The sequence below is a fragment of the Sorex fumeus genome, unplaced genomic scaffold, assembly GCF_029834395.1.
Source record: "Sorex fumeus unplaced genomic scaffold, SorFum_2.1 ptg000003l, whole genome shotgun sequence".
Lineage (NCBI taxonomy): Eukaryota > Metazoa > Chordata > Mammalia > Eulipotyphla > Soricidae > Sorex > Sorex fumeus.
The window spans coordinates 23,653,384-23,678,440 of record NW_026606060.1 but is presented as its reverse complement, the minus strand read 5'-3'; the positions used below and the strand labels follow the sequence as shown (position 1 = coordinate 23,678,440).

Here is a 25,057-nt window from a genome sequence, read left to right as displayed (position 1 = left end):
GTACAAAGCTAAGAGCAAGTCCTGAGCATCACTGGGTATGGCCCCAAACAAATAAAAAACAGGTTCTTTAATAAGGTTTCATAGAACTTTGGTTGATTTTTTTTGCACAGCGGGTAGGGCGTTCGCCTTACAAGTGGCCAAGATGGCCGACCCGAGTTCGATTCCTACGCCCCTCTCGGAGAGCCCAGCAAGCTACCGAGAGTATTCGATATGCCAGACACAGTAACAACAAAGTCTCCAATGGAGACGTTACTGGGCCCGCTCGAGCAAATCGACCATCAACGGGAGGCCCTTTACCTTTACCTTTATGCTTTAACAAAATAACATTATTATAGAACCTACTACACTCCTGTGTTATCTTTGCTTTTGGTTCCTCTTAGTATTTTCACCTTTAAAACTCTTTGTTTCAATATAAAAAGACTCTCTTCACCCTTCGAGCTCTAACTCAAGTGTCTGGCATCTCCTTCAGGAAGTTTTCCCTGATCTCCTAGTGCAGTGTCTCATCTGTACCTTTGCTGTGATACTTGGTAATGGTGATGGTATGCTTTGTCCCTACTCTGCATATTGGAGGCCAGTGCAGTCTTCATCTTTGAGCACCACATAGATCAGTGCCTTACTTTAGCTGTTTCATGAAGATTCCGTGAGACTATATAAATAGTACACATCTGAAAATTAGACAGAGGTTATGCACTGCACACGAGCACTACCTTTATGAGAATATAGAGTTGTGGGGCCAGAGAGCTAGCACAGGGGTTGAGTGAGACACTTGCCTTGTATGTGGCTAACCCCAGTCTGATACCACTGCCATCCTGGAACTCTGCTAGGAGTAAGTTCTGAGGACTGCCAAATGTGGCCTGAAAGAAACACAGAGAAACTTAAAATATGGGCTGTTCTGATGGATTGATTGTTGGATTTTGAAGGAGTAGAGAAGGAATAGCATGCCTAAGAACAAATATGGTTTGTATTAAAGAAATCAGCCACTCTGATTTGAATGAAACGTTATAGGATTAAGATTAATGAGAAATAAGGTGTGTGCTCAGTTATGGTCACATTCTGGAAGGCCTGTAAAGTTAGGCCAAAAAGTGGCCAGAGCAGTAGGACAGTGGTAAGGCATTTGCACAGAGGTGACCTGGGTTCAATTTTTGTTATCCCATATGGTCCCGTGAGTACTGCCAGAAGTGATTCCTGAACACAGAGCCTGGAGTTACCACTGAGCATTGCCGGGTGTGGTCCAAAAATAAAACAACCAAACAAGGAAAAAAAAAAAAAGTTAGGCCAAGAAGTTTGAGCTAAATGTTGTAGAAGTGACAAAAGGATCTTTAGATGTAGAGAATTTAAATGAAGGTATTCAAAAGTTGGGGGTGTTACTACAGAAAATAAAGAGGTTGAGAGTTGGTGTTGATAAGCCAAAGAGTTCCTGCATTGCATAGCTAGATAGGAAACTGGAAGAAGGCTGCTCTGACAGGAAAAAGCCTGGAATCAGGTCAGGAGTCTCAAACTGAACCTAATTTCTTTATCCTTAGAAAACATTCCCTAATTCCATTACGACACCATCATTCTTTCCTGGGGTGGAGGGAAGCCATATCTGGCGGTGCTGAGGGGCTATTCCTAAGTGCATGATTTTGCACACAGGAGGTTCAGTCAGTTTCTATCTAAGGCATGACATGGTACCCCAAGTACCATCTGACATGACTCCCAAGAACCGAGCCAGGATTAGCCCTTGAGCACGGCTGAGGGTTCCCAGCTGATATGCTGAAGTACAGTCTAGTGTTTTTGAGTGTCAGAAGGCTATGGTATGCCTGACAAAACATACATACATTTGAGGAGCTTCATTCAGGTGAGATTTCTAGTGCTACTTCGCCATCCACTTCAGTGCTAATAGGTCAGTGTAATGTTTTAAAGAAGATTTCTTTAAACAGAAAGACACATAAGATTGTATTTTGATCATTGACCTGAGAGACACTCACAGGAAACCTAATCATATATTTCCTTTAGGAGCAATGGTTCAATTTTTCGGTATTTGCTAGCTCTTTAGCAAGCTGCTTTAATAATTATTCTAGATGAATTATTTTAAAATATATGACATTTATGCATTCTTTATTGCAGAGTATTCAATTTTATATCTTTGTTCATTTCCTTATTGATGAACCTTGGATCATTTCCAGGTTTTGTTCATCACATAAAAGTTGTGCATATCTTTACATGATAGAATTCACCAGTGAAGTCTTGTAGGTCTGGACTTTTCTGTGCAAGAGGGTATTTTGTTTGTTTGTTTGTTTTGTTTTGTTTGGCCTTTTTGGATTATACCCAGCAATGCTCAGGGGTTACTACTTGGCTCTGTACCCAGGAATTATTCCTAGTAGTGCTCAGGGGACCTGCTTGGCAAACCATATGGGATGCTGGGGATCGAACCCAGGTTGGTCCCATGCAAGGCAAATGCCCTACCAGCTATACTATCGCTCTGGTCTGTATGAAGGTTTTTTAACCAGATTCTTTTTCTGTAATAGCTATAGTCTATCTCTGTAAATTCCTTTGCTTTGTGTTTAATTTGATCTCTTTTTCAAATTTCTTAAGGTAGAAGTGGGGTTATTACTATGAACTTTTTTTCCCCTAATATTAATGCTATACATTTTCCTCTAAGTACTGTTCTCTTTCCCACAGACTTTGATATGTGTGCTTTCATTGTCTTCTAGTTCAAAATACTTTGCAACTTCCCTTTTGATTTCTCCTTTAACCCACAGCTTATTTAGATATGTTAGTTTCCAAATACTTTGAGATTTTCCATGTATTTTTCATAATCACTTGTAATTTCATTCCATGTGAGCAGAAGACATACTTCATATGAAACTTGAATCCTTTTAAATTTATTGAGATCAATTTTATCAAACAGATAAAGACAGGCATACTATATATTCCATTTACACTTGAAAAATTTATATTCTACCAAAAAAAAATTTTTGTTGGGCCTCCCAAGAATTGTTCATTGGGCCAGTGACTCAATGCAAAGACCCTGGAGTGCCAGGTTGCTCACACCCTGCAGAGCCAGGAACTACCTGGGCCACCTGAACGCCCAGGGAGCCTCCAGCACTGCACCTGGCAATGCTCGGGGCACCAGATGGTGCTAGGCATGTGCTCTAACTGTTGTATCCTCTGCTTGGGCTGAGTGGAATGTTCTACAAATGGCAGCTAGTTGATTGATAGTGTTATCTAATTTAAATCCTTATCATTTTATGTTTACTTATTATAGATAGAGGGATGTTGGAATCTGAATTATAATTACTAGTTTGATTTTGTTTTACCTTGCAGTTCTGTTCAGTTTTGTTTCATGTATTTGAAGCTGTCAGTAAACGCATAAACATTTGGAATTGATTGTTATGCCTTTTGAATGAGCTGAGCCTTTTTTTTTTAAATGAAAATATCTCCTTTGTACCTGATAAAATTCTCTGTTCATATAGCATAGTTTTTTTTTAAATGATAAGTATATTTAAAGTCATTTTATGGTAAAGCTGAGAATTTTTTTAAATGTAATCTGACCATTTCTGTTTATTAATTGGATTTAAATCCTTGTTTCTCAACATTTTTCTAACCGTGGTTAGCCTTCCCACCCTGTTTCCCTTCTTTGCCCCTCCCATTCTAGAGGCTGGCTCCCTCTGTCTCATGTAGTGTCCTGCATTTACACAGTTTTCACCTTTGGCCCCATTAGAATATCCTGGGGGCCTCCAGTTCAGAAACTGGTTTAAACCATTTACATTTAATCCAGTTACTGATGTTCGGAGAATTTTTTTTTCCTTAAACATTTTTGGTTTTTTTCTGTTTTTGCTTTGGGGCCATGCTCAGCTGTGCACAGGGCTTCCCAGGCTCTGCTCAGTGATGAATCCTGGCACTGCCCAGGGGACTGCATGTGCCATGGTGAACCAAGCATGAGAACCAAGGTGAGTTGTGTGCAAGGCAAGTTCTCTACCCACTGTACTCTCTCTTCAGCTTTAATTTCATCCTTTACTTTTCACTAAATGTTGCATTGTGGCGTAGAAGTTTAGTGTGCATCATTGAAAATCACCATGTGCAATTTTCTGGGTTCAGTTCCCAACATCTTGTGGCCACTTGAGCATTGCTGCATAGTTTCATTTGCTATTACTTTTCTGCTTGATGGACTCTTCAAGCAGAAAAGTCCGTCAAGAAACAAGTCAGGGAGATGGTCACGCAGCTGGAGTCAATGCCTGAAGTTTGATCCCTGGCACAACTCAGCATCAATCTACAGCACCACCCTTAGCACTACTGGGCACAAACTTGGTGGCCCCGGGCACCCTTGGTTTGAGTATCAGGTCAGCTAGTGTCTGTGGGGAGTGGCCCCTGGCTTCCACAAGCATTACTTTGTTTGGCCCCTATTAAAGAAGAGAAATCACTCAACAGTACTCAGCCAGCAGGACCAAATGGTTCAATGCTCAGGCCTGACAATATGATGCTGCTTGGTCCAGGGCCATAGCCGCATGCTCAGAAGCTACCAGAGCCACAGCTGGAGGTGCTTGGAGGCCTCAGGGGCGATGCTTAGTTGTGCCAGGGATCAAACTTCAGGCATTCACTCCATCTGTGTGAGCTACTTCCTGGCTTGTTTCTTGTTTCTAACAAGGAATCGGCCATCATCCTGTTCTTCTATATCTAGCACATCCTTTTATGTGATTTTTTTTTTTCAGTATTTCTCTATGACCTATTTAAGCAGTTGGATTATGTGCGTCTTGGTGTGTATTTCTTCATATTTCTTTCATTTGGGTTTGTTGAAATTCCTGGATTGGTGGGTTTATGGTTTTCATCAATTTGGCAAATTTTCATCCGTTATTTCCTTTAATGTTTTTCCTTTTGAAGATTCCAATTGCATTTACATTTGGTTGCTTGAAATTGCCCCACTGTTTTTCACACTCATGGTGGTTTTTTTTTCTTCTTTTCTCTTTCATCTTGGATGGAATCTTTTACTCTCTTCAAGTTCAACTACTTCTTTCTGATAATATCTGAACTTCCATTAGTTCCATTCATTGTATCTTTCATCTCCAGCATTATAGTCTTTAATCACTGATTTCAGTTATATTTTTAATGTATATATATTAAATATATACATTAAATATATACATATATACATATTTGTATGTATGTAATCATGTATGTAATCTTTCCTCCAGTTTCTTGAATTGATGAGAAGAATTATAGCTATGTTATGCTGCTTATCTGTTCCTGATTTTATCATTGGTTTTTTACCCAAAAGTGAAAAAAAATATTTGGCCTCCGTGTGTGGGTTATATTCTCTTGTGTCTCTTTGTATTCCTGGGGATTTTCGATTGTATCTGACACTATGAATTATATGCTGTTAGGTGCCAGATAATTCTCTATTACTATGCGATGAATGTACTTAGAAACAGTTGTTTCAGATCTTGCGTTTAAACTTCCCCAACAGGATCCGATCAACACTTAGCTTGAGTACATTGTCCTGACTACCAAGATGACACCGTTTTTGGTGTTGTCCATAATTCCCCATAAATTATGAGAATTTTCCGCTATGACTATTAGCAGTAAGCAATATTTCCAGCCCACTGTGAGCTGCAGACACTATTCCTCTATTTCGTTGTTTGGGGGCCACACCTAGCAGCGCTCAGGGTCTGGTTCTGTGTTCAAGGATCACTTCTGTTGATGCTCGGAGAACCATATGCAATGCTGGGGGATCCAATTGGGACCTGGATCAGGGATTAAACCAGAGTCAACTGGGTACAAGGCAAGCATCTTATCTCCATACTTTTCTTGCCGCCCCTCTTTTGAGTGGTCTTTTTCCTGGGCTTGGATAGTAAGTTTTTGCATATGTGAGCATGCGGGCATGCATTCTTCACCGAATGCTTAAGGGGCCTCTTTCTAGATCTCCAGCCTTTCTCTTTGTACAGTTCTTGTGTCCTGTGAGCTCTAACTGTCCCCACTCTCTTCAACCTAGGAGGCTTCCGGGCTCTAGTCAGATCTCTTCTCTGTACCCTAACCTGGAAGTATTCATTACACAGTAAGCTGGGGCAACCACACAGCTCACTCTTACTTGATTTACGCCAGAGATAGGGAAATTTGTTTCTGCCAAGGGCCATTTGTATATTTATAGTATTACTTGTGGTCTTACAATCGGCTACTGGCAGCCAGTGAGAAGCACAGTGTTTATCCATCCTGTACTGTGGCCAGACTACTTGATTTTACAGGCCTGTATGTGGGCCAGGCGTCCCCCATTCCTGTTCTAAGAGAGACTGTCCACCAGGTCCTGATGTCCAATGTCTTGAAAACCACCGGTTGTGTGGTTTTTTTTTTGTGGTAGTTGTTGTTTTTCCGTATTTGTTTCAGAAAAGTGGGTAAATAAGATCCCTGTGTGGCCTTTACCTACTTTTCTTGTTTATGATCCTATAATTTCTGATTTTTCTGAAAAGAATATCCATTGGCTTTCTGCCATAAGTTCTTCTCTTTTTCAAGTTTGGTGTGTTTTAGAAAGTGTTAGTCTAGCAAGGCCTTTCATTTCATTAAACTAGCCTTATAATTAAGCCATGTTTGCTTTCAACTTAGGAAAAATAGCCCAGATGAACAGGCTAGGAAAAGGACTCCTTTTATATACAGAAGTATAGTCCTGGTTCTCTATACAAAGTTTTATCCTGACTTCACACAGCCTTCTTGAAGCATAAAATGGGTTGCTGAGGCCCAGGTCCAGGCTTCTATTATTCTCAGTGTTCTGTGACATTTCAATCATGAGATTTCTGGTGACCTTATTCCTTTGGTCACTTTTTGTAACTGAACCTCCTACTGCGTAAGAAAGACATAATAAAGCTAAATGGAAAAAAATAGACTTTAAGACTCATTGTGCTAGAGCTGTGGTATGAGGCTGATCTCTGTTAATGTTAAAACTCTCAAAATATGCATGTTGAGCTAAGTATGACTGGGTTATCCTTTGATACTGTGCCCAGAGAAAGCAACTGAAATGTCAGGTCCATTCTAATTTGGGTTGAAGAGCATCTTGCTCTACTTTTGTTGCAGTTCAGATAATTTTAGAATATATGTGGATTTGGACTCACTTTGTAGTCGTCTACTAACTTGTAAAAGAGATTAGTACATCCAAAGAAATTGAAGTTTGAGTAACGCTCATAAACTCCCTTGGATTATCTTCGTTTTTAATTTATAGGGTAGCTCTATTACAATTGCAGGCTCTCAAAGCCATTTCTTTTTGGGAAGGAAAAAAAAAAAGCTAAAATTATCCTGAATTGCAGCTCTATAGCAGCACGACCTATTCTCTCATTTATTTAGATGAAGAACTCGTGGATGTTTCTGCCTCTATCTTACCAGAACTGAAGAAAGAATCATATGGCCAGATTCGGGTCTGTGCAAAACAGAGGCTGGCTCGACATGGTTCTTTTCCCACAGTTCAGGCTTCTGAGAGGATCCAGAGGAAAGTGAACTCAGAACCCAACAGCCCTTACAAAGCGCAAGGTATCTGCCTTCATGAAATCCACAGAATCCGCCTGTCACCACACTGTAGTCACGCCCAGACATTTTCAGTGAGCTGACTCTCACGGCTGTGCTTGTGTTTTCATTTAACTGAAGTTGCAGAGGTTATTAAGGGTAAAAGAGTTGCTGATATCACAGTCTATGGCTGGAGTCTCATGGCTGATTAGCCTTGAAGATCGATATGTTTGTTATGGTTGGCCTGTTGGAAGCCTCTCAGAAATTCATCGGACTTAGAGAGTCAAACTTAGTTTGCTTACTAATTCTTTTCTTTTTAAAACTTTATTTAAACACTGTGGTTTACAGAGCTGTTTAGTTGTTTCGGGCATTCAGTGTTCCTACACCAATCCTACCACCAGTATGACCTTCCCTCTGCCATTGTCCCAGTTCCCCACTCTCTCCTAACTCCCAGCCTGCCCGTTGGCAGGCACAGAAATAATTTGTTTTATATTGCTTGTTTTCTCACTAATTTCTGATGAGACCCTAATTCACCATGAATAGCCAGCTTCTGGATAAAACCAGCACAGATTTGGGATCGTCTTTCAATCCCTGAACTATGAATAATAAGCCCTGCTATTTATAATTGGCATGTTTCGATCTCTTGCTGTATTTGCTAGACCTTCACTTTCCTTTTCAGGAACAGGGGGCTACTCCTTAGAAATTGGAAGTGTGGCAGCTGTCTACAGACAGAAAATAGAAGAAAAATCACAGTAAGTAGTCTGCTGAAACTCTTAAGTGTATCCCTTTTTATTTCTTACTGTTAAATTTGACTGGATTGAAATGCCATCCCACAAATGGTAAAATATAGTAGTCTTGCTCATAAGTCAGCCATCTGTTGAAGAATTTTCCCCTTCGTGTCCAACCTGGTATAGAATGTAACATCTGGGACATAGAAGTATAGATATTTTATCCCCTGGGCTATGAAAGCTTACAGGGAAAAAAAATTTTAAAACACTGACAACAAAAAATAAAAGATTATTTCACTAACATGACACTGAGAAATGATAGACACAGGAGTCATTTTGTCATCATAGCTTTTTTTTTTTTGCAATTAATTATTCTTGATATCTCATGAATACAGACCTACCTAACTTATGAGGTGGGTACTTTATATCCTCATTCTACAGAAAAAACTGAAGCGCAGAGAGGTTAAACAGTATGTCTCATGCCACACTGCTACTCTTCAGACCCTGGCATCTGACTCTTAATTTGGCATCTGGTTTTGAAGGAAATCACCTTATTCTTAGGGAACAGAGGAACTGTGAAAGAGCAGGAACAAGGGAGATTCTTAGTAACTGATGTGGAAAGAAACATTGTGAGGCAAGACTGGGCCAGGGATAGAAACTAGAGAATGAGTTGAGCCATATTTGTGCAAATACGGGGCGACGAGATAGTACAGTGGGTAATGCACTTGCAGTGCACTCAGCTGACCGGGGTTTAATCCCCAGTACCCCACATATGGTTCCTCAGTCCCTCCAGGAGTGACCCCTGGATGCAGAGCCAGGGATAAACCCTGAGCACTGCTAGGTGTGGCATAAGAAGGTGGCTGTTTAGAGACAAACATTTGGGACTGACAAAGAGCTTTGAAAGTCAGAAAAACTTGGACTTGTCAGACAGTAAAGAACGTATCGGTTCACTGGAGAAAACCATTCTGACTTCTTCCAGCCAATGGGACTGGGGGCAGACAGCAGAGTTCTGGGTGAGCTGATACCCAAGCACTCATTCTGTCTGCCGTGGAGACAGGTCAGAGCTATGTCAGCTGGAGATGGAGAGAAATGGAAATCAGTTGAGAAGAGTGAGTCAGCAAGATTCATTGAAGTTGAAAGAATATCTGAGTTTCAGATGATGCTGATACTGGTGTTACTGAGAAGATGGGTGAGATACTCAGTGTGGGTACATCTGATCTCCCAGAGTAAGCATGACCCATACCCCACCAAGAAGGGCTGTGGTTAGAGAAATTTGCTCAACTCTGCAACACAAGGATGGAAAAATTGGGAGCAAAATAGGTCTCAGTGATTTAATCACAAGGGTTGGGAGCCTTGCTACCTCTTAAAGGAATCTTACGTTTTCTCATCTGTTGCTAAAAATGTATCAGACATATATGTATGGTTTTTCATTTGAAAATGTTTCTGTTTCAAGACCCAGACATCATTTATAATCTCATAATGACTTAATTTTTAATATGCACTTACCTAAAAATTGTATAAGCAATACTAAGCAGAGCAGGATGAGATTGATAGAAAAAAACTAATTTTGCAGTCGAGCTTATTTTCTCACTCATTGCCCACTTGATTTGTTTCACAGTGCATTTGAGGCAAACTAGATGTGTCCTTGAAGTCAAAGTCTAGTCCCAGCTGGTATCCTGCTAGGTCCCTTCCCAGCATCTGAATGTGAGAACCAGCCTTACTGCTGTCAGACTGAGTGATCTTCAGCAGATTGTTTAATGTCTGAGTTTCAGCTTTACCCCCTAAAAAAATCGAAAGTGGACAGAATTAGAAAAGCTATTATAATCGGGGGTAGGAGGGGCATACCTGATGTTGCTTAGCGGCTATTCCCGACTGTGCTCAGGAATGACCCCTGGCAGTACTCAGGAGACCTTATGTGATGCCAAGAATTCATACCAGCGTCAGTGCCTTAGCTCTACTGTTTCTCCAGCACTGCTGTAGACTTATTCTACAACAGTAAACAGCATAGTACCTGTATTAGGAGAGTATGTGAAGTAATGGAGAGTTCCTAGTTGTGAAAGAAGCTGGGTAAGACCCAGTGTTACCTGTAATGTCCCTGAAATGTCCTCCAAGGTCTTGTCTAGCGTTGTCTCCCCAAAGCATCCCAACCCTTCCAGATTATCCTTCCTCACCTGCCCCTGGGGTCAGCTAATAAGTGCTCTGGGGTGGGATGCTAATGTCAGCCTTTAGAGTCCCTTCACTGCTGCTCTGGTATTTTTCCCATTAGGCAAGCAGGCGGTATGGAGCTGAGGAAATGTGGTCCCCTGACAGTATCCGTTGTCTTTCTTGTCCTCGCAGGGGGGACGCCTTTGCCAGTAAGGGCGCAGTGCCTCCAGTGGGCAGCCTGGACCCTGCTGCTCCCGGCCTCATCCCCTCCATGGATCCTGAATACTGTGTGAATCCCTCAGCCCACCCTGTGTTTTCCGTGGCTCAAAAGGACGTGCAGGCCTTCTCTGTACAGAACGGTGTAAATGGACACGTAGGCATCTCATTCGCTTCAGCACCCTCGGACTTGGAGAGCCTGAAGCCAGCCCTGCTGGCCGGCCAGCCCATGGTGTACGTGCCTTCCACCTCACTATTCATGCTGTATGGGAGCCTACCGGAGGGAGCGTCCCCGGGCCCAGGGTCAGAGAGGGACAGCCGGAGTGCAGAAAGCACCACAGCAGCGGAGCCATCATCCACAGTTCAGAAGCGCCTTGGGGAGGAGAGGAGCCCTGAAGAGGAGCAGCCAGCCAGTAAACGGCAGAGCCGGGACTACGAGGACGGTCCTCTGTCCCTCGTCGTGCCCAAGGTAAGGGGTAAGGGTGGGCTTGCTGAGTGCCATTTTGTGAACTCATGGCTTTGCTCTAAGACACGTGTCACTAAGCTGCAGAGCCTGAAATGGGAGGACATCTCAGGAATCAGTGATCTCATTCAACTTGGGACTGGCTCTCCCAAAAGAAGAATCTTCCCTGGGAGAATGAGTCTGAGAGAAGTGGTTTTTGTTAAAGGTCTCATTTTGCATAAAATGCAAAGATGATAAAGCAAAGAAAACCCTACCTGTCATCACGGTTCATAAAGGCAGTCACTTTTTTTTTCCCCCCCTTTATTTTATTTTATTTTTTTTTATAGTTGTAGATTTACAATTTTTTGTGCTTTGGTTTCAATTATACAATGATCAGATACCCATCCCTCCACCAGTGCCCATTTTCCACCACCATGGATAATATCCCTCCCACCCCCATCCCCCCATCCCCCCTGTCTCTGTGGCAGGGCAATCCCCTGTGTTCTCTCTCTCCTTTTGGGTGTTGTGGTCTGCAAAAGAGGCATTGAGTGGCAAACATGTTCAGTCCATAGTCTACTTTCGACATGCATCTCCCCTCCTGGGAGGATCCTCCAAACATCCTTTATTTGGTGCTCCCTTCTCTATCTGAACTGCCCTTTCCTCTAGGATACCCGGCTGGCCTCTAAGTTATGGAGTAATCCTCCTGGTGCTGATCTCAGCTATTCTTGGGTATTAATCTCATACTTTGTTACTTTATATCCCCCAGATGAATGCAATCTTTCTATGTCTATCCCTCTCTTTCTGACTCATTTCGCTTAGCATGATACTTTCCATATTGTACCATTTGTATGTAAATTTCATGACTTCATCTTTTCTAACAGCTACATAGTACTCCATTGTGTAGATGTACCAAAGTTTCTTTAACCAGTCATCTGTTCTTGGGCATTCAGGTTTCTTCCAGTTTCTGGCAATTGTAAAGAGTGCTGCAATGAACAAATAAGTGCAGATGTCACTTCGACTATACATTTTTGCCTCTCTGGGATATATTCCCAGGAGTGGTATTGCTGGGTCAAATGGGAGCTCAATTTCTAATTTTTTGAGAATCGTCCATACTGTTTTCCAGAAGGGCTGAACCAGTGGACATTCCCACCAACAGTGAAGGAGTGTCCCTTTCTCGCCACATCCACGCCAGCATCGGTTGCTTTTGTTCTTTTGAATGTGGGCCAGTCTCTGAGGTGTGAGATGGTATCTCATTGTGGTTTTGATCTGCATCTCCCTGATGATTAATGATGTAGAGCATTTTCTCATGTGCTTTTTTGAAAGGCAGTCACTTTTAACATATACTTCCTCTCAGTCTTTCTGCTACTGAAATGTTTTAAAGAGATTAATGGGGCAGGAGAGATATTATAGGAGTTGGAGCACTTGACTAACATGTGACTGACCCTGGTTTGAGCCCTGTACCACGTGGTCACCCAAGTGTCACCACATGCTGCCCTTTAGGCCCAGCACTGCTGGGTTTGTCCCTGGAGACACTGAGAGCACCTCATCCTCAGGTCTGATTGGCCAAGGATTAGTGGGTGGGGCTCTTGGTCTTCTGAGCACCTCATGGAAGGGGCTGAGGCAGATTGTGGGGGTGGGGTACATGCTGGGCACAGAGCCAGAAGTGCTCAGGGCTTACTTCTGGCTTTATGCTCAGGGATCACATGTGACAGTACTCAGGGGACCATATGGGGTGCCAGAGATCGAACCTGATTTAGCTGCATCCAAGGAAAGTGCCCTGCCCTTTGTACTATCACTCTGGCCCTGTGACATGGGTTTGGGTAACACCCAGTCATGCTCAGGGAATATTCCTGGATCTGCACCCAGGAGTGACCCCTAGTGGTGCTCTGGGGACCATCTCAGGTGTCAAGGATGTAAACTAGAGTTGGCTGCATGCAAGCCGAGTACCTTAATACCTTGTACTATATTTCCGCCTGCCCCCCACCCCACTTTTTTGTAAAACAAATTGAGATCCTGCTGGAAAGATAGTCCAATGGCTAAGGTGCTGGCTTTGCACATGGTCGACCTGAGTTCCATCCCCAGCACCCCATACGGTCCCCCAAGCACCACAAGGAATGAATCTTGACTGCAGAGTAGGAGTCTGGGTACGGTCTTACTTTGGGTATGGTCCAAAAATAAACAAATTAGAAAAAAAACAAACCCAACAACAACAACAAAAAAAACACCCAAATTGAGATCATTAAAATAATCATGTGAGTCTAAGATGCAACTGAATTCTAAGCTCAGGAATGGGTGTACAACTTGGTTCTCAGTATCTCTACACTTGCCATTTCTTTTCCGTTTCCTTTGCCTATTTTTCTGTGAAATGCGAAGAACAAAAACACACAGTCTCCTCTTCTCCTGCTTAGTTGCCATTTGAGGTTAATGAGATGTGGCCGGTCAGACGCAGAAAGAAGCCACACTGCAGTGACAGCAGTTTGCAGTGGGTCAGCGAGGTACCCTGCATAGAAATCAGTCCAGTAATTAAGAACCTTCCTCCTTCCTCTTGCCAGATAAATTGTTCTGGTTTAGAATAGACCCTGGGGTTATGGGCCAGAAGTGAGCGATGGGAGTGGTACATATCACATAACCACAGGGTTTTGAGCTCAGCCCTGTCATTCTTGTCGGGTTCTTAACAGACTGGTACCTATAGCCTTGATTGGCATAGCAGTACTTCCAAAATTTATTTCATGGTTTCAACCTGATGTTCAGTCTCCCTTGATTAAAATCTCGAAATTTTTAAGAAATCAGATGCATCTGCTGTGACACTGATTTTCAGCCCATTCCTATAAATATGACTGAGAACACTGATATTCACTGATGATTAGTGCAGCAGACAGCTAGGCTTGACTTTTTTTTTTATGGTTTAACTGTTCTCATAAAGCTGCTATGTAGTTTTATGACTGGGCTTGTGACTTTTCTGGTTCCTGGCGCGCTTGCATTTAGAAATCCTCAGAGTCCGAGGACACTGCTTCTCCCAGGATCCCGGGACCTGCACTTCTTGAAGATGGCCACCTGAACGGCCAGCATCCTGCTGCAAAGGAGGGTTTGGGAAAAGCAATAGCCAACAGCTTCGTGTCTTCTGAGTGGGGCAACCCTCCAAGAAACCCAGACATTGAAAAGCCTTCGCAAGAAACAGAGAGCGCCAAAGAACCCTCTTTGCTGCCATATCTTTATGTACAGTCACCGGCCGGTAAGGGCTCTTTTGTCATTGTGATTTCTCACAGGCCCTTTGAAGGGATTTGGATCATAATGCAGATTTTTACATTATTTTCCATGTCCCCCAGCCAACATGGTTCATTGAGCTGCTGTCTGTGGTGGGGACTTTTCCTCGTAGCCTCCATGTTCTCCCCATCTATAGAGCAGCTCCTTTCACCGGCACCAAGATCAAAGATCCTGGGGGAAATCTGCGATTTCCTGTCTTAATGCATTGAATATTAATTGGTTAAGAGAAAAAGGCACAACAAACTTCAAAAATGAGTCCCTGTCATTCAGCTGATGCCGGCCCCGGCTGGGGATGATATTTTGCACCTGTTGGCCACGCAGCTATGCTGCTTTATGTGTCCAGCAGCGCTGAACACGCCACCACGACCAACGGCATGGTCTGGAGGAAAGGGAGGTGTGAATGACCCTTAACTCTCCGCATGAACTTGGAACAAGTATTCAGCTATCCTGATTAGTAAATCATCAATGATAATAGCACCTACTATTCATGAGAGTACTATGAAAACTGGATTTGGGTTGGGGATGTGATGCTCAGGAATTGCTCCCGGCTGTGCTTGCTGGACCATGTGGTGCCTGGGATCGAACTGGGCTTGGCACATGCAAGGCAGGTGCCTTAACCCTTGTACTCTCTATATAGTTTTGGAAACTGAAGGGTTTTGTTTGTTTGTTTGTTAAATGGGGGGATAGGAGGCACATTCAGTGATGCTCAGGGATCACTCCAGGAGGCGGGGGTGGCTCACCTGAGTTTGCTACTTGGAGCGCAAGTCTTGTACTATCACTTCAAACCTGAGAATTGAATTAAAAAAAATATATATGGTACCTAAAGCATGTGGGTATGCCATAAATGCTGTTAATATTCCGAAATAAAGCAAATATACTATGTATACCTAATTTTTAAGATCATGTATTGTATATCTGCTCTTCATATAGAGAGCATTGAAATGGTTTTTCTCAGTTCCTTATTTTCTTCACAGGATAGGTATCTGCTGCACACATAAAATATTGTTTTCCTTGAGCAAATATGTTTGAGGGCTTACTTTAAATAGGTACATTAATAAACTAAAAACAGTTTCAGCCACCACTGAATGAAATATACTCCCAGCACAGAGATTTTAATATTTTCTGTGCCATAGACCTTTAAATACTATAGTTCCTTCCTCAGAAAATTTGTAGGATTAAGTACATAGGGATACAAAGGAAGGCACTTCTCTTGGAATACAGCAGGAAAAAACTTTAATTATGCTCATAAAAAAGATCTGAAAAGTCCAGCATTCTCATAATTCCAAACGTTCCTGTCTTTTAATGTACTCAGACCATATTCCTGCTTTTTACTAGTGGCCAAGTCCTGGTTCTGTTAACATCGTTGTGATTTGTTGCCTTTGATCCTAATCAGGGAAGAAAAGGTTTCAGTTTGAAGTTCAGAACACAATGATAGAATTTTTTCCATCCAGGTTCACTTTGCTTCTCACTTTGTGACCTGTGGAGCTCACTTGAAAGAAGCGCTCTCACAAGTCTGGGGGACAGCCCATCCAAGGGACTGGAGTGCTGGTGTTGCGTATACTCCATCCTGTCCCGGCAACCAGGGGTGACTCCTGAGCACTACCAGGTGTGGCCTGTAAACCAAAGAACCCTCTCAGGATACACGGCTAGCAATAGATTATTATTGTCCAGTAACTGGGATTATAATCGTGGTCACTGCACTGCAGGAGTGATGTGGTTTGAGCAGAGGACAGAAGGGGTGGGTTGGTTGATCCATTGTGCACTCCCATGTGAAACAGTGGGAGCTTGATACGCCAAAGAATGTAGGGGTTCAGGCACTTCTCTTACACTCAACCAGCCTCATTTGGGTCCCCCAGCACAGCTATGGCCCCTGAGCATCAACAGATGTGACCGTAAGACAAAAACAAGCAAAAAATTGAAAGATGGTACAGCAGGTAGGGCATTTGCATTGCACGCGGCCTACCAGGATTCGATCCCCCTCCTCATCGCATCTGGTCCCCTGAGCACTGCCCGGAGTGACTCTTGAGTGCAGAGCCAGGAGTAACCCCTGAGCATCATAGAGTGTGACCCAAAAAGCAAAAAAACAAAGACGTGAGAGCTTGAATGATAATCTCATTTCGTATTGTTTTCTTCTTCTGTTTCAGGGTTAAATGGTTTCAACGTGCTCTTACCTGGCAGTCAGTCCCCTCATAACCTGGGGCCCCCTTCAGCTCAGCTACCATCCATCGGCGTTCCTTGCATGGTCTTACCGTCACCCACGCTGGGCCCTTTTCCTGTTCTCTACTCCCCCACCATGCCCCAGCCGGTGCCCTCTGCTCCCGGCACACTCCCACCCACAGGACCGGTGAATTTTGGCCTGCCTGGCCTTGGCTCCACGGCTCACCTTCTCATCAGCCCCGCCACCATGGTGAATCCCAAATCATCGATACTCCCCTCAGCAGACCCTCAGCTCCCGGGTCCGTGCTCACTTAACCTGAGTCCAGTGATGTCCAGATCACACCACGTGATCCAACCCGACTCCCCCGTCTACGGGGGCCATCCAGTCTCTGTAGTCAAATTACAACAGGTAAGTCCTGCATTTCATCACAGTTTGGCACAGAGAGGCTCTTCCCGGGGGGGGGGGGGGGGGGGGGGGAAGTTTTCCTGTATTTATTTCAGTTTCATACTTCACAGTGGGTTCTGGGTTCGCTTCTACTTAGTGACCGTGTAACCTCCAGTATTTTATATATTAAAAAAGAGTATATAAAATATACACGTGACTGTAAAATATTCTCCAGAGTTTTACAAATACCCGTGGTGTTTTGTAAACACCAAGACTATGTTTCATGGTGAAAATGTTTTTTCATTATAAATCTGTTTCTTAAAATGAATTCCTCTAGACATAGTCAAGAGGGTTTTGCTTTGTTTGGGGGCCACATTGGACAGTGCTCAGCACTGTTCACGCTGTGTTCAGAGATCACTCTTGGCAGGGCTCCTGGGACCGTATGCGGGGCCAGGGATCACCTGGGGTTGGCTGTTAGTAAGGTAAGTGCCTTAACTGTCTCTGGCCCCCTAAAAATAGAATTTTTAAGAAATGCTACATATTCAGATGCTTTCTCCAATCTTCCCCTGAGTCAATGAAGATGACCACTCTGACTTTCTATGGGCCAGCTAGAGAGACAATCAAGGGGTTAAAGAAATCTTGATACTCAAAAAAATTTTAGTATCTCTCAAAATGCGGTGTTTAGGTAAATGCAGTGGTATCAAATATATTCAGGTAAAAACGTAAATGCGTATATAGTCAACATAAGCTAATTGGCACTTTTGTTTGTTCTCCCAGTTCCACTTGTAGTTAATTTAACCAATAAGTACGGAATTGATATTTTGCGTTAAACATTGTTTAGAATTTTGTGCATGCATTTTTGTATGTTTAAATTTTCTCTTTTAAACTGAAAATGTTTTTAAAAGTTTCTGCCACCACCGTTTACAATATTGTTAACGATAGGTTCCATGCACATAACATTCCAACCCACACCTTCCACCAGTGTCCACTTCCCTCCATCAGGATCATCTCCCCTGAAACCCCTCTCCCACCCCCCACTGTCTCCACCATAGTAAGCTCAGTTATGTAGAAAAAAGGAAAAAACATGCATTTCAGAAATCAGGGCCCATGGAGCTGGAGGGATAGTACAGCAGGTAGGGTGTTTGCCTTGCACATGGCCGACCAGGGTTCAATCCCCAGCATCCCATGTGGTCCCCCAGCACTGCCAGAAGTGATTCCTGAGTGCAGAGCCAGGAGTAACCCTTGAGCATCACAGGGTTTGACCCAAAACAGAAAAAGAAATCGGGATCCATATTATCTGTTTACCCTTTTTGGTTGGGATTTTTTTTTTTTTAGTCTCCAGCCCCAGTAACTCCCAAAAGCATCCGAGGTACACATCGCGAGACATTTTTCAAAACACCCGGCAGCCATGGAGAGCCCGTTCTGAAGAGGAAAGAGAGGAGCCAGAAGCGAAACAGCAGCTCGGCACAGAGAAGGCTCGAAATTCCCGGCAGCGGCCCTGACTAGCCTGTCGCTAGCTGCCCATTTCGCTCTGGGTCGCCGGGCACATCTTCACGACACTGCACAGACAGCAGGATGCAAAAACTCCAGACTACAGCACATGTTTCCTTTCTCATCCATCCACTGCTTCTAATGTTACTTCCCGTCTTTGTGTATCCCTTTTCTTGAAAGTCATTGTTAGGAATTAATGCATTTAGTCCCAGATAGAGTCCAGACTCTGGACCAGGTGTCACAGTGAATGCACCAACTGGAATCCTCATTTTGCGGCAAGTTGGCCTCAACAGGCTGCTGGAGACTTGTGGCTTTTCTAAAGGCGGGGGTGGGGGGGGCCTGTCTAGCACTTAACCGGGGTGAGCGAGCATTCTTCACCTGCACTGCCACCTGCACCCTACTCTGGGGCGAGAGCAACATCCTTTTGGCAGTTCCAGAAAGCTACTGCTTCCTTCAGCTTCCTCAGGAAGCCTGCTTCAGTTGTGAATCCTATGGTATTATTTATTTTATTCCTGGAATGGGATTGAGTGCAAAAGGTTTACAGCTACAGCAAAACACGTTTTTCAGGGTAAGACTACTTGAATGTTGATAACTTTTTTTTTTCCCCTATAATTTACCCTGCACTTACTTTACAACCTAGTAATAATGTGGATAAATGTAGATGTGTGACAAAATGTCAAGACCAAAATAACTGTGAATGATACACCTTCCTGTCATGGACTTACGCGGGCCCTGCTGGGTCACCAGGACAAAGAAGAACTCTAACAGCCTTGGCACTGCGTCTCTAGCCCCTGGGAACCGTGAGTCTTGGGAGAGCTCAGCTTCCTTCACTCCATGCCCCAGTGGTATTTTTGTTTTGTTTTGTTTTTAATTTAACATAGAGTAGCAGATTTGGGTGCCTTGTGACAGTTGCTGTTCATTGAATAAATCAGGATGGTAGAAAGGAATTGTCTGGAGACTTGGAACCTAGATGGTACCTCTGGGTAGAATTCTGAAGAGGAATGGTAAAGGACATCTGGTGATTTTGGGGAGGTGCGGGGGGAGACGTGGATTTTAATGTTTGGAGAGGGTAGAGGAAATGATGCATTATGTTCAGTATCTGAGGAGATTCATATCAGAGTTACATGGCTCTTCTAAGAAAATAACCATAGATGGATGCGTGGTCACTGTTCCAGCATGAGTGCAATTCTGGAAATCATGATGCAATATCCCTTCATTCACCCACATTACTTTAGCGTTTCATTAAAGTAGCCAAACTACATCTTTGTATTCCTAGTATTTACGTCATTCATTTCTTCAGAGTACATGTCTTCCTCCCACCCTTCTTTCTCTCGTCTTTTATTTCTCTCCTTCTCTTTTTTAAAACGTCTTACATTTGGAATCTTGGTGTGGGATTTTTATTTTGGACCCAATAAAATATTATATGAAAGAATAAAAATATTAATATAAGAGACTCTGGGAGTCTGAGTAAAGTAGCTTTATATTAACTCCAGGATAATATTAGCCTTATTACCCCCATATGATTTTTGAAAACTTGAGGTACGTAGCTAGATTCAATAAACTTGCTACTATATAAAATTTTTATCAACACTAAGCTTTTAAAGTTTACAAGACTACATTTTCTCCTTTTTTGTTGTCTTCTCTCAAATGAAACATAAAATAATAGTATTTTTTATGTTTCTAATAATTATAATGACACTATAATACTTGCTCTGGTTAATATGCTGGGTTCTAATAGGACAAATTGAAAGAGCCTTTTTTCAAATAGACTATAGGAACCACAACATAGAAAACTACAAAAGTACACGAAATTTAAATATCTCATGTACTCTTCCACAAAATATTTTCATCAGGCAAGTTTACATTTGAAAACACAAACTAATTTTCCCCGTAATGTTTTTGCATGCTCATCACCTTAATATTTTTCTCATTCATTTTTAAATTCTGTTTGTGATAGGATCATATGAACCTCAGAATTTTTTGAGGGGTATCAGGAAGCAACCCCCTATATGAGAATGTTATGTCCTTATGACTCTGGAACAATAGAAAATGAGATTTGTATTCATACTCATCCCTTTATCTGACTTGTATGTGAACAAGAAATAATGCTGGGTGGTTTCTGTCAGGAAAATCATCTGTAGTGATCATGAGGCTGCTGAGCTAGACCTGGACATTTGGGTATTGAAGAAGTGGGACAATCTTAGTCTGTTGTATGGCCTAGTTAATTGAAACCAATCATTGTCAGTGATCCTGCTAGGGAAACGCAGCTCTGAGTTGGCACTGAGGTGTGGGCCTCCACCGTCCAGGGTTTGTGAAACCCTTTCATTCCGGTACAAGAGCTGGGGGGTTAACTTTTATACTTGAATCTACCTACCGAGTTTACATTTTTCAGTTCCTTGTTTTAAGGTGCTACTTCTGTATTTTTTGTTTTCGTGTAAAGCTGCTTTCTGCTTATCTTATTGCACTGCTAGTGTTATGTAGGTATTAAGTTTATTGCTGCTTACTGCTTTCGTTTTCATATGATTTAGTCCTCTTTTGTTTTCTCATGCCTGTTACCTGTATAGCTATCTACTTGTGACTTTATCCCATGTAAGCTGATTTTGTTTTCTTTTAGAAAAAATATTAAACTTTATAAAATAGCAATAAAAATTCATTCTTTTAATAAATGAGGTTGGGTGTTTGTTGTTGAGCATCTCTCTGACATTTTCAGTAGAACAATGAACAGTGGCAGCCTACCCAGCCAGGCTGTTGCGGACCTAAGGTAGATCTCTTTGCTAAGGCCTTTGGGTGGTTTCTAAATGTCAAGACATATTGACATTTTGAAGACATATTTTCAACACACATTGAAATTACATGGGTTTATGAGCCGCTGAGTCCACCTTTCAATTTCTGAGTCAGAATCTCAAGTTTGGAAGTTCTTGGTAATTCTTACGATTTACCTAGAAAAAATCATAGGTGAACGTAGAAGTTCTAAATATCTGCAAGGTTAAATATCTAGCAAACATCGTTCAAAGCCAGATTCTGTTGCTTCAAACAACAGAATTTGAGACTGGGAGGGGTACCCCACACGAAAGGTACCAGTTACCAGTCCTGGCAATGTTCTTCAACTAAATTGTACTATTTGGTGTTTTGGCCTGATAACAGATGCTGCTCAGACCTAATGGTGCTGGGGTCACCAGAACTTCACCGAGTTAAGGAGGAGCTTTAACCTTTTCTTTTTAAATGAAGTTCCCAAACAGCAGTTTTCCCTTGCTCCTAATAGCTGCAACGTTAATACATTATTCTCAGTCTCCCCTGATAAATGTGAGGTGTTAAGGAATACACTGGCTTGGAATCCCAATAGCATAAGTCCCCAACACATTTCTTATTTCAAGACTTAAGATAATAGCTCACTTCCACACATGCAACAGTGTTAGGATTTTATTCTACATGAGTAAAATTGGAGACATAATGACATTTTTACTTAATATGGTAGTCTTGCTAGATTGGTAAACTACATGGAACAAGCATATAGTCATTCTTGAGAGCAATTGTTTTGTTTAAGGCTGGACAAGGGACAGGGGGAGGGTGACGTACTTGGCCTTGTTTGAAAATAGGTAATTTCTCCGACAACTAAAAATAACAATTTTTAGCATTTTAAGTCACAAAAGTGATTACAGCTCGTTATGCAGAATGAATGCTTGGTACTTGTACAGCTGGGGCTCACCTTAGTTACTTAGGAAGTAAGAGAAGGCCATGGTCCCTTGTGTGTTCCCTGTAGAGAAGTTCTTCAGTGTGCTGGCCTACATTCTAGGCCCAGCATGGTCAGAGTAGGAGGTGGGAGGGCTATTGGACTTCTCAGTATTGGGTCTCACAGATGTCTGAGCTGATGGATGTGAACAGTCCTCTGGGATATCCACTTGGGGAGCATTTACCTGAACCAGTGATGAAGTCCTACATTTCCCAAATCTGCTCAGTTCTGGCTTTCCTGCCACCTGCTCCACATATTCAGGCAGGATTTTAGAACAGTCCTAGGCTAGCACTTTGGACCAATGGGTACAGGTCAACTCTGGTACCCATTGCCCTGATACTTAGCCATAACCCCAGGTCACTTTCCCTTCCTTCTGCTGGCCACTGGACAGTTGCCCAGACAGAACCAGATACCAAGACAGCTCCAATTGCAGGCCCGAGCTGAGAGGCCTGCAGACCCTAATACCCTTTCCTTTAGGTCTCTAGCTTGGCAGAGATGAGGAACCAGCATGATTTAAGAAGTCTCCACATGATGCAAATCAAAACAACAATGAGATATCATCTCACACCACAGAGACTAGCACACATTCAAATGAACAAAAGCAACCAGTGCTGATGTGGATGTGGGGGAAAAGGGACACTCTTATACTGTTGGTGGGAATGCCCACTAGTCCAGCCTTTCTAGAAAACAATATGGACAGTCCTTCAAAAACTAAAAATTAAGCTTCCATCATGGTCACGGTTCTCCTGTTATTCATCAATTTGCTCAAGCGGGCCCAGTAACGTCTCCATCTTGAGACCTGTTACTGTGTTTGGCATATTGACTACGTCATGGGTAGCTTGCCAGGCTTTGCCGTGCAGGCGAGATAATCTTGGTAGCTTGCCAGGCTCTCCAAGAGGGGCGAAGGAATCAAACCCGGCTCAGCCGGGCCAGCTGTTAGCAAGGCTGAGCCGGGTTTTATACTCCACAAATGAGTGCAATCCTTCACACACTACTGCTGTGCTATCGCTCCAGCCATAGCATAGCCATGAGCTTCCATATGACCCCACAATACCACTTCTGGGAATATATCCCAAGGATGCGAAAAAGCACAGTAGAAATGACATCTGTACCTATATGTTCATTGCAGCACTGTTCGCAATAGCCAAAATCTGGAATCAACCCAAGTGCCCTAGAACAGATGACTGGTTAAAGAATCTTTGGTACATCTACACAATGGAATACTATGCAGCTGTCAGGAGAGATGAAGTCATGAATTTTGCTTATAAATGGATAGGCATGGAGAGTATCATGCTAAGTGAAATGAGTCAGAAAGAGAGGGACAGTCATAGATGGACTGCACTCATTTGTGGAGTATAAAACAACATAACATGAGGCTGACACCTAACACGGGACAGGTAGATTTCTCCATAGCTGGAAGCCTGCCTCATGAGCAAAGGAGAGAAGGCAGCTGGAATAGAGAAGGGATCACTAAGAAAAAGATGGCTGGAGGAATCAGGGATGGGAGATGTGTGCAGAAAGTAGATAAAGGACCAAACATGATAACCTCTCAGTGTCTGTATAACAAGCCATAATGCCAAAAAGTAGAGATTATGGGGAATCATATCCGCCATGGAGGCAGAGGGAAAGTGGGAGTATACTGGGGATATTGGTGGTGGAGAATGTGCACTGTGGAGGGATGGGTTTTTGATCATTGTGTGATTGTAACCCAAACATAGAAGCTTGTAACTATCTCATGGTGATTTAATAAAATTAATTTTTTAAAAAAGTCTGCATAATCCATTTTTAAATCCATTTACTTAAGTCTTTATGGATAGGGACTTTCTGTTTGTGTAAAAGCTTTGAAAAAATACCTTTATCAGTTCTTCAGATGCCACATTAGGAGCTGCATGCCAGCTCACCATTTAACATCCCGTTACAATAGTTATAAATTACCAATGTCTAAGATTTGCAGTTTTCTAGAGAATTAGTATGGCACTTGATAAATTCAACCTGACAGAAGCAATTTTTCATAGCTATTCATTTGTTTTTAGTGTTAAAGTGCTAAAAATGATTCCATTTTGGTTTGATTCCATGTGATTTTGTGACCAGAAACTGCTTCTGAAATCTGAAAAAAAAAAAAAAAACCCCTAAGGTTAAATAGCACTGTTCTTTTGGTTAGTTTTCTCATCTAAATCCTTCTTGTAATGAACCCATTAGTAGTTGTCAGTTTGATTGGCTTTTCTCTATAAGCACCCAGCCCTTCCCAAAAAAAGACCCTGAAGAACTCAAGAGTTAAAAATACTGAGTTAAAAAGGAGGACACAAGGAAATGAAGACATATCCCCTGCTCATGTATCGGGAGGATTAACATTGTCAAAAAGGCAATGTTATTTGCCCAAAGCTTTATACAAATTCCATGTGCTCCCTATAAAGATACCAATGACATTTTTTAAAAAATAGATAAAACACTCCTGAAATTAATATAGAACAATAAATCCCCACTTTTTCTTGGGAAAAAGAAGATGGGAGGCATCAGCTTCCCCAACTTCAAACTACTACAAAGTAGTAGTAATTAAAACAGCATGGTATTGGAATAAAGACAGACCACCAGACCAATAGAATAGAGTTGAATATCCTGACACAGACCCTCAAGTATATGACCACTTAATCTTTTATAAAGGAGCAGAAGTGTGAAGTGGAGCAAGAAAAGCCCCTTCAGTAAGTTGTGCAAGGAAAACTAGGTAGCTACATGCAAAGAAATGAACCACATCTCTCTCTAATGCCAGCACAAAAATCAGATCAAAATGAATTAAAGACCTCAGTATCACACCTGAATTCATATGGTACATGGAGAAAAACATAGGCAAAACCTTCCATGACATTGAAGCTAAAGGCATCTTCAAAGATGAAACACCACTGACCAAGCAAGTGAAAGCAAATATTAACAAATGGGGTTACATTAAACTAAGATGCTTCTGTACCTCAAAAGAAATAGTGACTAGGACAGCCCACAGAATGGGAAAAATTATCTACCTAATACTTATCAGATAATGGGTT

At 42.4% G+C, this 25,057-nt stretch overlaps 1 protein-coding gene across 1 annotated transcript in view; it reads left to right on the top strand.

Moving 5' to 3' along the window:
* Nucleotides 1-18,304, top strand: part of E2F7 (E2F transcription factor 7) — a 43,887-nt gene extending 25,583 nt beyond the window's left edge. The window contains exons 7-12 of the mRNA XM_056118405.1: nucleotides 7,306-7,488; nucleotides 8,141-8,213; nucleotides 10,527-11,019; nucleotides 13,978-14,224; nucleotides 16,401-16,822; nucleotides 18,134-18,304. Of these exons, the coding sequence (XP_055974380.1) occupies nucleotides 7,306-7,488; nucleotides 8,141-8,213; nucleotides 10,527-11,019; nucleotides 13,978-14,224; nucleotides 16,401-16,822; nucleotides 18,134-18,304 (1,589 nt within the window). The remainder of the gene's footprint in view (nucleotides 1-7,305; nucleotides 7,489-8,140; nucleotides 8,214-10,526; nucleotides 11,020-13,977; nucleotides 14,225-16,400; nucleotides 16,823-18,133) is intronic.
* The last annotated feature ends 6,753 nt before the right edge of the window (nucleotides 18,305-25,057 follow it).